The sequence below is a fragment of the Poecilia formosa genome, unplaced genomic scaffold (assembly GCF_000485575.1).
Source record: "Poecilia formosa unplaced genomic scaffold, Poecilia_formosa-5.1.2 Scaffold45, whole genome shotgun sequence".
Classification (NCBI taxonomy): Eukaryota; Metazoa; Chordata; class Actinopteri; order Cyprinodontiformes; family Poeciliidae; genus Poecilia; species Poecilia formosa.
In genome coordinates, this window is record NW_006799984.1 from 2,152,425 (window position 1) to 2,169,201 (window position 16,777).

General features: G+C 36.7%; 1 protein-coding gene across 9 annotated transcripts in view; it reads left to right on the forward strand.

Annotated features, from left to right (window-relative positions):
- The first annotated feature begins 3,558 nt into the window (after positions 1–3,558).
- svilb (supervillin b) overlaps positions 3,559–16,777 on the forward strand; it is a 51,625-nt gene continuing 38,406 nt past the window's right edge. For 5 of the 9 annotated variants that reach the window (XM_007552054.2, XM_007552055.2, XM_007552059.2 and 2 more), the window contains exons 1-4: positions 12,296–12,544; positions 15,288–15,351; positions 16,409–16,500; positions 16,586–16,643. In XM_007552054.2, coding sequence (XP_007552116.1) covers positions 12,484–12,544; positions 15,288–15,351; positions 16,409–16,500; positions 16,586–16,643 — 275 coding nt within the window. In that variant the 5' untranslated portion in view covers positions 12,296–12,483. Of the gene's footprint in view, positions 4,001–12,294; positions 12,545–15,287; positions 15,352–16,408; positions 16,501–16,585; positions 16,644–16,777 lie in introns of those variants that run through there. The other 4 variants (XM_007552062.2, XM_007552063.2, XM_007552058.2 and 1 more) reach the window with 3 other exon arrangements.

The following is a 16,777-nucleotide window of genomic DNA, read 5'->3' on the forward strand; positions in this document are numbered from 1 at the left end:
CTATTTCAGAGAAAGACTTTCAGACATTTTGGCACAAAATGTCGACAGCAATGCAGCACTCAGTGCGATTATTTCAAGGATGACATAATTTGATAAACTTCTAATATTCAAGAATTCAAGATTATTAATTTTATGTCATTATCTGGAATCCATTGCATTCCTCAACTCGTGTTGGTTACAGGCTCACATGCTATGATGAATAAATTGTAAAACCAGGTCATTCCAGGGGTCACACAATTCCTACTGCCTCCATATTTGTCTCTCTCTCTCTTTTTGTTTTGCAATTGTCTTCTCAGTCTGAAAGAATGAGCTTTTGTTCTGCAGACCTCATTAACATCCTCTGCTTCATATCCAAAACTCACAGCAAAATCATTGCCTAGCAACACAGATGAGAGTCAATAATTTGGCATGAGAGACAATAAAACTCATCCCCCTTTTTAAAATAAAAATGCTTTTCAGTTTGTCTTATTATTTTGAAAATTTCCTCTTCATCCAAATTGAATACAAACATAACCGTTTAACGAATACTACGGGGCAGAGAAATGAGAAATGAGAAATGTAAACCTGAAAACACAAAGTTACACTGCTAAAACGCAAAATCTTACCAAGTATTTTTGTCTATTTTCTAGTGAAAATATCTTATTAGGCTTGAAATAAGATAAAATTAACTCACAAGTAACTTTTTTTTATCAAGATACAGCAGTTTGTTGTAAGTGAATAATCGTTTAATAATAATTTAAAAAGAACCAACTCTACTGATAATCTACCACTTTTCACGAATATTAAGGAATTATTCACTTAAAATAAACTCCTGCATCTTTCTGAAAAGCAAGTTAGTTTTGTCTTATTTCAAGTGAGCTGAGACATTTGCACTAGAGACTAGACAAAATACTTGAGTACGTTTTAATAAGAATGTGGCTTTTAAAGGTAGGCAATCTACTGCTGTTCTGTTGTAATGCCACAAGAGGGAGACAAAACACAAAAAAACAGAAGTCAAAACCTTATTTTTCCATCATTCCTCTGAGCATCGAAGGCGATAAGAAAGTCAAGACACCGGCGAATAATGATCTACGTAATTGTTATTTACAGAAACAGTTACTGTACTCTCACTGGCTGCTTTATTAGGTACACTTTGATTGTAGTAGGCTCAGCTTCATTTCAAGGCTTCTTAAAATTAGTCTGTTTGGGGTTTAACTGTGGAGGCCACCAGTGAGAAAATGTTAAAATTATTTGAGATTTTTTTTGTGTGTTTATCCTGCAGGAAGTAACCATCAGAAAATGAGTCCAGTGTGGTAACTGAGATGAACATGGTTGGTGCAACATTTTTACTGAAATGGCACAAAGTGAATAACTTGAATTGACTTCGTTAGAATTTGAACCCAGTGTGATCTTCTAGTCCTGCAGCCCATCTGCTTCAGAGTTTAATGTGTTCAAAGAAAAAAATGCTGCACGTTTCTTCAAGACACTTTAGTCCATGCAGCTGTTGTCCACTGGGTGTATGCTCTCTGTGCTAAACATGTTAATTAAATTTATTAAACACCAATTTCAATAAATTAAATGGAAACTTGGAACAAAGTGAGTTTTTAAATAAAATCTCTGGATAAACGTGGTTCCACTTATAAAAGTTTGATTTTCAAAAAGACAAATACTTCATGATGTACATTTCATTGTAAGAAAATTATGTCAGTAATAATTTTACACTGATTACAACATTTCACAAGGAAATTTGTACCATTGTTCAACCACAGTAATGGGCTACAAAACCCCCTAAGTCTGTCAGATTTGGACTCCAGTGCACACATGTAGAACTTTTAAAATAATGTTTTATCAATCACATCAAAGTAGTTTTTATCTGTGTACTTTAAAATTACAAAAGAATGTTTAACATCATTATTTTTTTTATTTCAAGAAGTACCTATAAATTGACGTCATGCCACCTGTCAATCATTCCAGGTAGCTATTTGCCCCGAAGAACACGCCCCTTACCCGGAGGAACTGCATCTCCGTCAACATGACGGGGTTCAACATGCTAATGCGCTGCGGTCACAGAGATTTTGAGGAAAATAATAGGAAATCATGGTCCAACGTTGTCAGTGGGGAATCCAGACAGCCGATAACCAGATTGTTAACAGTGGAATATAATGTATTATATTTCCAAAACCCAAAAGAGTCTGGAACAATGCAAGAACTGGATGAAGGCCAGCAGCCATTTCATGTCAAGTTGAATGAGACTGTGATCAACCACATGTTCGTCTGCACAAAGGTAATTTTTTTATGTCATAACATTAGTAGTCAAATCAAAGATCAATAAGGTAGTTATGTTTGATCTTATATATAAATTCCAATGGTAGTTCTATGGCAGCATGAAAACATGTGCTGCAGCAACTGCGGCTTTTACATGCAAGCACCTTTTTATGCTTCTGTTTGTTTTTATGCTTCTGTTCAGAAAGGCAGATTTTCAAAAGCCAGCATTATTTAAGTCATTACTCACCCGTTTCGTACCTGCAAAACCTTTGCGTCCAACACAGATTTCACACTCACATCCAATGAAACTTTGTTCTGCTCATTCTTCCTCTGGCTGAGGAAGATTTGGGCTTTAACATTGATTTCTCATAGTTTCCCTTACAAACCTGATGTACAACTGGTTGGAGAATTTTATTGCCTGTTGTCTTTGCCTCAGTTGCCTTAAAGTAATTTTTAAGGCAAAAATTACTTAAAAAATGAGTGGGGTGATGCATTGAGTCCCACTGCTTCTGCCGTTATAACACTTTTTGTTGCTTAGACATGAATACGGTTTGTTAGAGGCTTGCTCTACTTCTTCTTCTTCTACTTCTTTATGGCAGTTGGCAAGCAATATTTAAATGTACATTACTGTCATTTACTAGAATGGAGTGTGGGCTGGGATGGTAAATATATATTACACAGATTTTAAAGCTAAATAAAGAAAACGACAAGATTCAGAAGTGGAAAGTTTGTCCAAAATGTCTTGCATATTCAACTGGAATTTATTATGTGATCTTTTACCAGTTCCCTTCTCTCAACAAAATATTTGTTTTTCTGTTTCTTCTAGAAAACAAAATCACATTTTCCTATATGATCATTTTTGGTGTGATGTAAATTGCTGAGACAGCTATTTATTATTATTTTAAGTTTGTTAATTAGAAGTTTTATCAATACATTCTGCCACAACTGGCCCTTTGAGGACGTTTGTGATCTTGATATGACCCAAAATAAAAATGAGTTAGTCACCCCTGCTTTAGGTGGTCCACTCCTAAACAAAAACCTTCATATTCTTCTTATTTATTTATTTGTTTTTTACAAAACAATGCAAAGCAGAAAGCTTTAAAGTTTTGTCGTTGCGCTGCAGGAGCTCAGTTGTGTTGGTTTGAGCAGCTGATTCGATCCCCCTGCGCTGGAGGTCTGATGCTTCCTGGCTATTTATGGCAGCTGCTCCTCCATCGCGCCTGCTCCCTTCACTCCATACATGGTTGCTGTGGGATGAGGTTACCACAACAATTTTGGGACGCGCTCCCAAACCTCTTGGAAGCGTGTTACATCCATCTCAACGCCATCAGAGCAGGATAACAAAACTTCTTCTCCAGGAAGGGGCAACATCAGGACAACTATTTCCAGTTTTTGGAGTAGTTTGAGGATTTAACTCCAGCATCGTTTTTTTTTTTTCTTTCACCTCAGCTCTCTCCTGTTAACCCAGCTCCTGTTTGTTTCATTTGCCTCTCCCTTCTTCATTTCTCCGCTTGGCTGTTCCTGGAGAGATTTATTTCTCCCGGTGCCGCAGAGCACTGGAGGGAAAGCACCCAGGTTATATTTGTCAGCTGCTGTGGTTGGACCTTCTTCCTGGTGGACGACCCAGGATCATTCATTTGTGGTTTTCTGGTCACACCTGCAGCTCCTGACTCCTCACCATCCCACCGAGGAACTAAGGGACTATTTGGTTTTAAGGACAAATGAACTCCCTTTATTATTGAAGGAATATCTACTTGTAAGTATTTTCTTTGGTTTGTTTGACATTTTTCACATGCAAAGAGACCTAACATTCAGTTCAAATCATCGGTTGTGTCTTTCTCTCACATGTTTATAGAAAATCTTAAAAATTTACAAACATATTTAATATCTTAAAAATACTCAAGTTATGAAGAACAATTTTCTAACATGCATAATTGACAAAACAAAGTTTGAATCACTAACAAGACAAGAATTTGACAAAAAAAAAAATCTTAACATACAATCTGTGAATTTACACGTAAATCAGTTATTGCGCAATTTCACAGTCCCTCCTAAACTTGTTGGCAAACTTTAGCTGTGTTAAGTTTAACATTGTGTCCCAACTGAGTTTCCCTCTCCTCGTGTCTCAAGTGACCACAGAGGTATTAGCATTCCAAGCTGCAGATTATAGTCGATTGGCGGTATGCGTGTGTGTGTTTGCATGTGTGTGTGTGTTCGCCTTGCATGTTGTTCCAACATCATTTCCCCACAGTTTTGTTTTTGTAGCGTCTGTATGACTGTTCGCTGCTGCTCGGTCATTGGTTGCTGACTTGCACCTGCTGTTTCTCATCAAAAACAGGAGGACAAGTTTACAGGCTGGCCCCACTCTTGACCCTCTGTCACTGAATGCCCCTTACATGAGATCTGCACGCGCTGCAGACATATGCTCATTGAACCCAAACCATCAAGGCAGATCGCATAAATGCTCAAGTTCTTTTTATTAAAATTGATTTGATGGTTTCAGCATAGATCAATTAAAAAGTTTTTAAATTGTTTAAAGAGACAGAATTTTATAAGGTCAATTGTTTTTAGCTTTTCATAATATAATGTTATTCCCTAATCAAAAACATAACTAGAGTGTTGCCTTGACTCTTTCTTGAATGTTTGCAAAATCCTTTTAATCTCCATTCAGCTGTGCAAAACACCTAGGTGGACCCAGCTCCACCTAGGACTCAGTCTAAGAGTCCTAGGTGGTCCTAAGAGTCCTATACCTAAGAGACTCAGCTCCTCCCTGGAGCTGCATTTCAGCTCCTTCAGACTAGCCAGTGGCAATTAGCAAACACCTGGTGGAGCTGTACTGAACTGCTGAACTCTTTTTACAAGCTACTTCTCAGTGCAACACTAGTAAAAATGTGATTAAAGGGTTAATAAAGGAGAGATGTTGTGATGACTCCCTGAAGGCGGAGTTTCAGAAAGAGTAGAACTTTTTAAAGAGACAGAGACCCAATTTCAAGGCGTCAAATTATGAAGTAAAATTTTTTTTAAGTCACATTTGATGCATATAGCATTTCTTTACAACAACTGAAGTTAACACTTGATTGTGCTATAAAATGGCACTATGTGTCTGGAAAACACATTGTTGCCCATTTAAAATTCAAGATTTTAAGGACTTTTTAAGTTTAATTTGTAAGAGTGGAAAGAATAAACTTCATTGGTTGATTGTTCTGTTACCACTTACAATCTGATGCTACGAGTTTAATCTTTTCTTTGTGTTTGAGCCCAGTTTGTTCACGTATACATCTCAGCAAGTTGCTGATTGCTTTTTATACAAAATAACAAAATGCAACGTTTATTGCTTGGTTTATGGTATTGTGTTTTTATGGGATAAAGCACTTTAAACTTCCTTGTTACAAATACAAATCTGTATTGTATTGATATTAGTGGTGGTGATGGTCTCCACAGGAAGAAGGGCCCCAAATTAAATTCTGTTTTAGGCACCATACAACTTTTGGCTGGCCCTGCATATACAACAAAAGTGCATGCTTTTCTTGTAAGCTTTAGTTAAACTCATAATCTGCTTTGTAGAACAGGAAATCTGGACAATAAGCTTTGTTCTGTGTGGCTGACTTTTGGAAAATAAGTTCGCTTTTACACCAGAAGGTATGCTGAGATTAATATCATCAATCATTGGTCGATTAATCATTTCTTTGTAAAAATATACAACTGTCTTCATTATAAATGTCATAAATGCACAATTTCTGATATATTCACTTATTCCAACTTCTCTGTTTACACCGTCATGTTTTGGTAATTGGAAAACAATGCATCATTTATCAGAAGACTCCAGCTGGAAGTGACAGATTAAATAGAGGAGTGAATAATGAATCTGGAAAGTATTTATGTTGCTTGCCAACCGCCAAAATACAAGATGAAGAAGAAAAATGAAAACAGATAAGACAATAATTCATACATAAGTTACACTTTCTGGAAACAAAATCATATATAACTATATTATATTTGATAGGATGAACAAAGAAAATGTTCATGGTCTTAAAATACATTGTTTGGTCAAATTAGACATTTGAAATGTTAATGATGGGATAAAATAAGACACTGAAAGTTTTGATGCACAAAATATATTTATTTCTTAATAAAATAGTGTTTGTGGATCATTGAAATAGTAAAGGATGTGTTTTTTTACACTGAATATATTCAGTGGATAATGCAATAATTGTATCAAAAAGACAAAACTGTCTTTTTACAATTTGCTGTAAAATAAAATCTGTTCTTTTAATAAGGAACAGACAAATCTTGGAACTAAAATCACTTTCCCTCTCTTTCTGTTTCTCTCTGGGCGTTTGCTGTGCACAACTCAGCACCAGCCTCTGTGTTCATCGACGTCCATATAAGAGCAGAGCATGCAGATTTCTGCGCTGAGCATCAGGCAGTGTTGATGTTTGGCAGACAAGAGGAAGGCAGATCTGGATCCAAGCAGGGAATTCCAGAGTAAATATTTAAGGGAGGAGTGAGGATGAAGGTCCAGCTGTGCAGCTTCAGGCTCACACTTGACCCCAAGAGTCTCAAAGTCTGCAGTTTTCCTCGTGTGTGTTTATATTTCTGCAACCATATCGGTGCCAGTGTGTTAAAACCTGATTCTGTAAATATCATCCTGTTAATCTCAGAGGATGTGCAGAGGAATATGCTGCTGATTTTTTCAAAAAGAGGCAATTACGCTAACAGCAAACACCCTCAAAATATCACAAAACGTAAAAATCACAACACTCTGATAAAGATAGAAAAATAAATATTAATAAAAATGGCTTTTCTTTCTCTAATCTTATAATATCCAACTATTTTAAAAGCTTTACTGCACTGCTAGCCTGTTAGTAAAAGTAGAGACCATTAAACAAGTACTAGATAAATTATCAATGCATGCTGCTTTTCCATGACAAATGTGGACAAAACTTTGTCAATATTCCGTTAATGTCATGAACAATTGCAGCGTTTCCATTAAATAAGAAATGTGAATAATTTTGTTTAAAAGACATGCTGCGCCATGATCCTCTAACTACTTCCTGTCATCTTCTTCTTCGTGGTTTGCGTCAGTGGTGACACCTTGTTGTTGATCAAGTGATGAGACAAAAAGTTTCCATTGCAGTTTTGTGAAATAAACCAGTTTTGACATGGCCAAAAGATTCCCTCCATCCTAGTGCCAAAACTTTGTATCAAATAACATGCTATTAACATGCTTGCAGCGAAGCATGTTTGTAGAAAGTTGAGTGGAAGGAAAAAGTGTGACTAAAACAATCAATGGTTACATGCATTTAAATACAGTTATGGATTTATGTAATAAATGAATAGAATTTATTGAATTTAATTAGTCAAATTAGTTAAAACAAGTATTTAAATTGCTAAAAATTAATTTAATATATAATAACTATATAAAGTGATACATTTTAAATGGCAGTATTACTCCTGCCATTTAAAATGACAGGAGTAATACTGTTGAGGTGAACCCACTGACTCTGCAGGCTCAGCACAGACCGACCCGCGCAGTTTGCCACGTCTTGGTCCGGATCATCGTCTCCTGCTTGTGATGCCTTTTCTCACCCTCTCTCCTGCACTAACTGCCCCTCCACCCCTCCTCCATCTGCCCGCGCTCCCTGCAGACGTCCCTAATAAGGCAACATGTGTTGTGAGTGGCTGCCTCAGAGAGCGGTCGCTCCGTGTTTACCAGAGGACCGTCTCCACGCCTTCGTCTCTGTCTTGTTTTCTTTCCCGCTCTCCTTCGCATTCCCCCTGTCTTTAAACTCGTCATCCATCTTACAGCTCCCACTCATTCCTCCAAACACTCTCTGTCTTCCCTTGATTTTTTATTTTATTTTTTTTAAGTTGTCCAAAGCAGACCAGAGTGTCATCATAAGACTTCTTGGATGTAAACAACACTGGCCTTCCAAGTAACTAAATTTAAAATGGACTGTGAGGAGTTGTTTTGATGACAACATTGAAGTTTGTTTCAGACAACATGATCAGCAGACTCTTACTCAGAGTATTACATTTTAGCCAGGGCTGGGCGATAATATGACACATGATCAATATCTATAACACATCAGATAGAATATTCACTATTCAATAATGTAAAATATCCACTGAATATAGCGATCCGGAACCACACAGCATTCTGGGAGATGTAGCTAAGCTCACTAACGCTTTGGTTACCTAGCAACATTTCATTCATTCTTTGGTTACCTAGCAACAACCTGTTGAGTAACTTGCGCAGCAGCAGTTTAAGGTTTCACCACTGTGCCTCATAACTGATTAAAAACAGAGTGGAGAGAAAACTGTGGATAAAACAACGCAAAATATCTTGTCATATTTCAGATATTCAGAACAAAAAACTAATCAATAATTATTCATATCGACTGATATGAAACGCTTATATCATGATCAGTTTTTCAGCCATATCAACAAGCCCTAATTTTTGCTTTTCAAATGTGCAAAATTAGTGATTATCCCTTAATTTGAGTAAAAATACTAATGATTTACCCACAATTATACGACATATGTTCTGTCTGAAGCTAAAGATGTAGTATTTTGAGACTAACCTCATGACTCCATGGTGAATGTTGCCAGATTGGGTGGGTTTCTGTCCAATTGGGCTGCTTTTAAACAACTATGGCTGGAAAAATGAGTTTGGATGGGTGTTGAAAATTTGGCTGCTTTACAACATTTGGCAAGTTTTTAGAAAGTGTTCAGAGGAACTTTTTTTTTTTTTTTCCAAAATAGTTTTTGAAGGTACAACCCTTTCAACAAAATGCTGTGTTAGTTCACTTTATTTATTTATTTATTTATTTATTTTGAAGCATCCAGAAAATGCCAAATGTGATATAATCTATGATTAGTCATTGGTTAATCAATTGTCAGTATGTAGTAGAAGTGGAAAACAGAAATCTGAGGGCAACGTCAATATTTAAGTCTCATTGTGTTCCCTATGGGAACTGCTTCTGGTCAGAATATAGTAACAGACGACCAAAAACGACATGAACTGTCACAAATCTATAAATGTGGTTGATGAAACAACATTCGGACTTTTTTTTTTTTTGAGTTGAGTGTGTTTCACTTTGTGCTTGGGCTGAAAAATGACCATCAGATCTGGCAACCCAGTCCACAGTCTGTACTTATAGCCAGTTGTTTTCTGTCCCAAGACTGAAACTATCCCAAACATTTAAGTGTCTCAGCATGGGATGTACAAACCAGTCATTCTCCTGTCAATGAAAGCCAACACCCAGGACATCCTGTAACCGTCACAAGATGAAGCATGCTTACAAACACACGCATGACTTCCTTAGATCATTGAGTCTGACCCATAAAGTTCAGCACCCTTCAGAAAGTACTGTTGATTTTGGACTTTTTCCCGTAGTCGCCATGGCCATGTGCTTTTAGTTTTGGTTTGTCACTGTGTATTATATTCACCCTGGACCTTTCAGTGAGCATCACTTGACTTCTTTCAATCAATATCAAATATATTGATCAATGTTCTAGTTATTGTGAATCAAATGCAACTCTAAACAGTGGGGTTTTTAGCCTTGACTTGAAGGAACTCAGTGTTTCAGCAGTTTTTCAGTTTTTGGAAGTTTGTTCCATATTAAAGGAGCATTTAAACTGAATGCTGTCTTTCCATGTTTGGTTCTGGGGATGCAGAGCAGAACCAGAACCAGAAGGCCTGGTTCTGGTCTGGAAAGTTGACACAACATCAAATCTTTAATGTATTTTGGTGCTGAGCTGCTTAGTGATTTATAAACAAACGTAAATATTTTAGCCAGTGTAAGGACATTAGAATTGGTTGTGTCCTTTTGTTTTGAATTGATTTTTATTTTATGCCATCTTCTGATAATATTATAATTTATTTCACTTGTGTTCTTCTTGGTTCTGCAGTCAGGGCTGCTTTAGTTTCCATTTTTATTTCCATTTCATTTGGCTCTACAAAGAAAATCTGAATCTCATTTTCCTGAACCTTTTTACACTGAAGAAAATGTGTATTTACAATAAATTGAAAGTTTTTATTTAATTAGGTTTATTAGCTAGTTAAATTATTAAAATGCCACTGTATCCCAGAAGCAACAACCAAACAACTGTGGAAAATTTCAGTCTGAGGGGAAACAGTGAAACAATCTGAAAACCTCCATGGTAACATGACATTTTCATAGCATGAGCTTATTGTTATTAATCATTCTAATGTTCTCCATAAACTACTTTGCAGTCTACTTTTCCTGTCATTTGCTCATATTTTCTGCAGATTTTGCTCCATTTATAGAATAAATTCAGTCAGATTCTACGTCTGTTTTAGGGAGAATGGGGAAGAAATGATATTTCTAGAAATCTACATATGAATTCAGATGTGATGAAGGTAAAGTGCTGCAGGAATGCTTGGAACCAAGTGAGAACAATATGGGTGATGTGCTCAATTGTGGACTTTTTGCTGCAGATATAAAGATAATTGCTTATAATTAATCATTCCGATGTTTATTATTTTATGTGAATTTACTTTGACAGCGGTTAACATTCAGAACAGTCTGATCTTCTCTGACCTCGATGCCTCGCTCTCTAATCTCCTCCCACACTGCCTCGTCATCTCTTCTTTCCGGGTCATCCGCGGGTAAAGAACGGACCCGATGTCACTCTCTTCCCAAACCTGACCATAGTTTGATGATTTTTTTTTTTTTTTTGTCAGTACCATCAGAATATACTTACACCAGTTTACTTTATTTGATGATTATCAATGTGCTTTTCTTTTATTCCTCTGTTTTTAAATTGTTTTTGTTTAACAGCAGTGAGTTCCTCAGAGTATATAAATATTTTAAATTAGTGTCTGTCTGCACTGGCCAAGTTGACTTGCAGTGCAATCTTTCATAGAGTAACTTATAGCACCAACAACAGCGACAAACAACTCAATATACTTTATAAGAAAAAAATATTAAGTCTTATACACGTTTGAGCTGTAAAGAGGCAAAATATGTATATTTTGCCAGTTAAATTGTTACATTAATGGAAGCATTTTTGTTTTATAATTCTTTAGAAAGAAGCACATTTATATGAGTTTTCTTTCTTCTTGCTCCCTTTTCACTTATGCATAGTAAGTTGGAAGAGCATGACAGAAATATTAGGCCATAGTAAGAAAAATAAATAAATAAAAACATAAACAGAAAATTATGATAATAAAGTTATAATATTGTGAGGATAAACTTGTGTGAGATACAAAGGAATAATACTATGAGAATAACGTTGGGAAAATATGAGAATAAAGTCGCAATAATTGGTGAAGAAAGCCATAATATTTCATGAATGAAGTGATAATATTACAGGAAAATAATCTTAATATTTCTACAATAAAGTCATAGATTTAAGTCATGATAAAGTCAAAATGTTATGACTTTTTTCTCATTATTCTATGACTTTATTCTTGTCATTTTATTATTTTATTTTCTTTGCATGGCCCTAATACTCCATTATAGTAAGAGGATGTGTTTGTGAATTAATAACAATCATATTTGTTAAATCAACAGAATAAACTGATTTATTGATTGATAACAATATGAAATCCAATATTTAAAAAAAATGTTTAAACCTCTGTAAAAAATAAAAATCTCATTCATGTGCTGTTGAAACAGGTGAGAAAAGAGGAGAAGCACAGTCAACAAAAACCTTGCTGTGAGAGAAGTTATATTCCTGATGGACCTGTGGGATTATGATCCGGATGTAAATGTAAATGTCTCGGGGGAGTTTCCACTCTTCTACTAATTATCTGCTGAGCAGTCTCAGTGCAACATGTGGTCTCATTTTTTGGGAACCTGATAGCATGCTGGCTGACGCACTACCTGAATTTGTACTAAGCAACCATCTGATTTCCAGTAGCCCAGGACCCTGCAGCACCCCCTGCAGCTCCACCGGCTCCCTCCTCCAATCCCCTTCCAGAGTTTTTATCATCAAGGCTAATTTCTGCCTGTAATCTGATTAGGGGCTTTGAGCTGCTTTAGCACCCTGCTGTCCTGTCTCTCTCTCTCTCTCTGCACACACACCTGGACTCATTCTGGTGTGACTCCCAGTCTGTGTGGGTTGCAGCTTGTGTTGAGTCCGTCTCTCTCTCTCTCTGCTGCAGTTGTATGTGTGGGTGTGTGTGTCACCTCCGTCTTTACCTGTCCGCTGCCCCCGCTGTGAGCAAACGGCTGTGAGCAGGCCGTTCTTCATTTTGCCTTTTTAAACATGTTTCGAAACCCCTGGATCTCTAGTTTCCATGTGAACCATGTGCAGCCGTGTAGGGAAGGTAAGGCCTGAGGAAGAGGAACCACTGACCTGCTGTTTTCTTCCAGTTTGATTTTAGCAGAGTGACACTGTTATGTTCCAGATTTCTGTTTGCTTTGTTTGGTTTGGTAAAGTTAAATCAAGAACCCGTAGAGACAATCATTCCTTCAACTTAGTTTATTTGAACTATTTCAATGTTTTTTAGATGTTAGAGACATGCAGGAAGCTTTCTTTTAAAGCTGCATTTTGTAACTTTTACAAAAATGCGTTTTATATCTTTGTTAAATCTGTCACTATGTTTTGGTATGAGACAAATAATCTGTGAAATAATTGAGCTTCTCCACCTGCTGCTATTGTGTTCTGCAAAAATGCACTGCTCCTGGTCAAAAACAATCTATCAGGGGCAGGAGGAGGGTCTTAGTCCTGTCAATCATGCTGATGTATGTGCTGATAAATGTAGTAATGGTGGAGAAACAATTCACCTTAACAGGAAAACTATTTATTTGTTGTCATTGGTGGCTATGCTAACTAGCCGAAGAATGGTAAAAAAACAACTGATGACAAAAAAAAACAGTTTCTTTTAATTATTCTGAAGCCCTTTTCATGTTTTGGGTTTTTGATGACATACAGATTTTATTAAAACATATTTTTTATTTTTGAGCAGGTGAAAAAAACAAAAAAAACACATTACACACTTTCTTTCATTTTATTTTGATGAGTTTTGAGGCCCGTCAGTTGTTTAAATTTGCTAGTTTTGGCAAAAAGTTTGGACACTCCTGCCCTACCCAGATTCAGATTCTCTGAATCTCATTTTAACCAAAAAATCACCAGACCCAGAGGCACACCTGCTGCTTTTGTTAGTTTCATACGTTTTATTTTGAAAGAAATTGATTTGGAAAAGTTTTTCTCTTGCCTAATTTTGTTATTTATATGAATTATTTTAATTTTGATTCTTTAAAATACTAAAATTTCTACATAACGTTATGTTTTGGTCTCCCCGATGACAGCTATTTAAATATTAAGTAATTGATGTTTTGATGAGTTGCTCAGTACGTTTTTACTTGAGTAATTTCTTGGATGGCTTCTTTTTACCTTTACTATTGAGTAGAATATGTAGAAGTAGTGATACTGTTACAGTCTCTATACCCACTCCACCCGCCTCAGGTGTTGATACCTCACTTATCTCGTTAAATTAAACTCTCATTTAGCTGAAAGTTGTAGCCAAGTTCACCTGCAGAGTCTATTTGAAGGCTCTGAGTATTTTTAGACAATCCCTCGTCTCGTTATGCCAACTGTAGCGCCTAAGTTGCTCCTTGGTCATCTCCGTCTTGAACCTCGGACTGTTTGTGTTGCTGGCAGCCTTCAGGGTTTCCAAGGGAAGCTAAACTGGCATCTGCATCGAGGGGCTTTCCACCAGAGGAAGGATATTTGTGAGGTCACACAAGTGCACACCTCTAGCATATTTCCCATCAGGCCGTTGGTTTATTTAAAAACAAATGATGCAAATATTGTGGTATTTATTAATGTGACTGCATGGAACACATAGAAATGAAAACCAAGCAGAATTGACAGAGAAAAAGCAACTGATGAGGAGCAAACTTTGTGAACTACGACTTTTGGCACCAAAAAAAGCTTTGCTTTTTGGAATTTGATCTGTTCCTGTCACCATAAGAAGTGAAGAAGGCTGCAGTGTTTTGGCACAAAGTTTTTGGAGGCCAAAATTAGTCAGAGGGACTCTGGAGGCGTCTGAAGCAGAAACACGATGCGTCTCCTGGGTGTGACATAAGAGTTAAAGGGTCAACTATCAGCTGATAGTGAGGCATGGAATCGACCATAACATGAACTGCAATCGACTTTTGCTGTGGTAGAAATTTAACTGCTGCTGTGATAAAGTTTAATATTATAATAAGTATTAAAGTTGAATATATGAGTATCAGCTGCAGTACACTAATTGTTTTCATAAATGCTGTATTAATTAAGCCCTTTAAATATTTTTTTTTACAGATTGCAGTACACATCAATGATTTTAAAAACAAGAATTTGATGCAAAAGTTTATTATGAGTAAAAAGTATACATACATGTTCAAATATTTACCCACAAACTCACTAATCTAAGAATAAATGTCCTTCAGCAAGCAGCAGATGGAAATGTGTGCGTTTTGTTGATCTCATCGACTGTCTTGTATAATTATGGCTGAATATTTGAGTTTTGTTCCAATCAGAATTGATAATATAGAAATTACAAACTGTGATGTCAAAACGGTGGTGGGGACAATGAGAAACATTTGGATTAATCACAAACAATATGACTATTGTAATATTTAGTAATAATACTGCAGACATAAGAGGTCTTTAAATTGTGAAGTCTTTATTATTGAACTGAGAAAGTTTATGAATATTTATAAATAAGGCTTGGAAAGAGACTGATGAGATGTTAGAAAGGCAGAATACAGCTAATAAATGGTTATTTTTCTCAAAACAGAATACCTGAAACTGTCAAAACAGGCAGTAATTCATCGTCTAAAGTAAAACATAACAAAAAATACATGCATACAAAGTGTAAAGAGCAAAACCACATCAATCTTTCACACTATGCACTTCATATCATTCTCCACAGATCACAAACAGTTCATGGTTTGGATAGAAAAAGTGTTTTTGTTTCATTGCTGAGTGTAGTTTGATTATTGAAACGTCTGCATCACTCAACTGAAAATGGTTGTGTAGATTATTTAATGTTAAAAATGGCATCCTGTTTCTCTCCTCAGGATTTGGATCTAAAGTTCCTACAAAACTTTCCAGCTCAACCTCTTTACCAACAGAAGCTCTAAGGTAAGAAAGGAAAACGTTTAATTCTTTATGTTTTAATCAATAAATGTGTGCATCTTAGTGACATAAATGGTCAGTGGATTAACAGGTTGTCATCAAATAAAACATAGGGTAAGAAATGTACAGAAATTTAATATGACATAATGTCAGAGGCGCAAAAAGTGGGTATGCAGCGTATGCAACGCATAGGGGCGCAGCACCAGAGGGGGCGCCAAAACCCCGTCTGGAGGGGGCGACGCGCCAATTATGTTTTCCCATACACTTCAGCGCGCCTTACGCTGCTTCACCTCTCGCACATAACGAGGTAAATGTAGCGATTTTTACACTTCACGAATCGTCGCCTCGGGGGTGGGGGGGAGGTGAGCGTCGCTCCTTCACCCTGATGTTCCTTCCCTCGGGGGGGGGGGCGCCGATTTATGTTTTCGCATCCACCTGAATAATGTGCAGTTGCGCCACTGCATAATGTACATCTTTGGAGAAATTCATAAGACCTCAGAATAAACACCAGTTTTCCTTCAGACATTGGTGTAGTAGACAAACAAAACAAACATAAAATATTCAGACAAAATAGGAGAATGATTAGGGAAGAGTTTTCTAAAGAAAGGAAAGTCGTAGTTACAGGTGTGGCCTGCTGGGGAAACCTTTGTTCACCTTTTTTCCTTTGGATGGAGTGACATTATTTAATGACCTAATTCTTAGTTTGGGCCTTGATGCCTTCAGCAGCAGCAGAGCTTTTCTGTGACCTTCCATCACCTCTTAAAGATGAGTCAGCTGAAGCCAAGAAGCGTTCTGGCTGTCTAAAGACTATTATGTTTTCCATTCTACCCTTTAAGAGCTTAACTGGGAGGCAACTTGACTTCTTCTCTTGTATAAAGATGGTTCACCTCTCATCCACTTCTGTACTTAAAGGGATGTAAACTGGTTCGTCGCAGAGTAATGGGCTAATAGGAATGGGCTCTTGATTTGGTCTTTGTTAATAACAAACCTATTTTAATTTTGGTTAATTAACTAGTAATAATAACCAGGATGTGAATAATTGACTCTTTTTTTATCTTCTAAGTTTTCAGAGTGACTTCTCCTTAAAAGACAAGACCAACTTGGTCAAGAGTGTTTCAGACACAGATGCCAAACTTCTGGTCGTTCTTCCCAAAGGTGTGTATCGATAACACTGAATACAACAACAACAACAACTTTTTTTATGACTTCTAAATGTTAGATTTATTTGTCATATTTTTAGTGTCGGAGTTGAAAAAATACTTTGAGAAAGCTATCTGCAAGGATCTGGAAATGAACAGGTGAGCATAATTTAATGTAAGCACAAAAATCACGACTTGGTTTTAAAGCAACAGTTCGGCACATTTTTGACTTGCTTGGATGGATGGATGGATGGATGGATGGATGGATGGATGGATGGATGGATGGATGGATG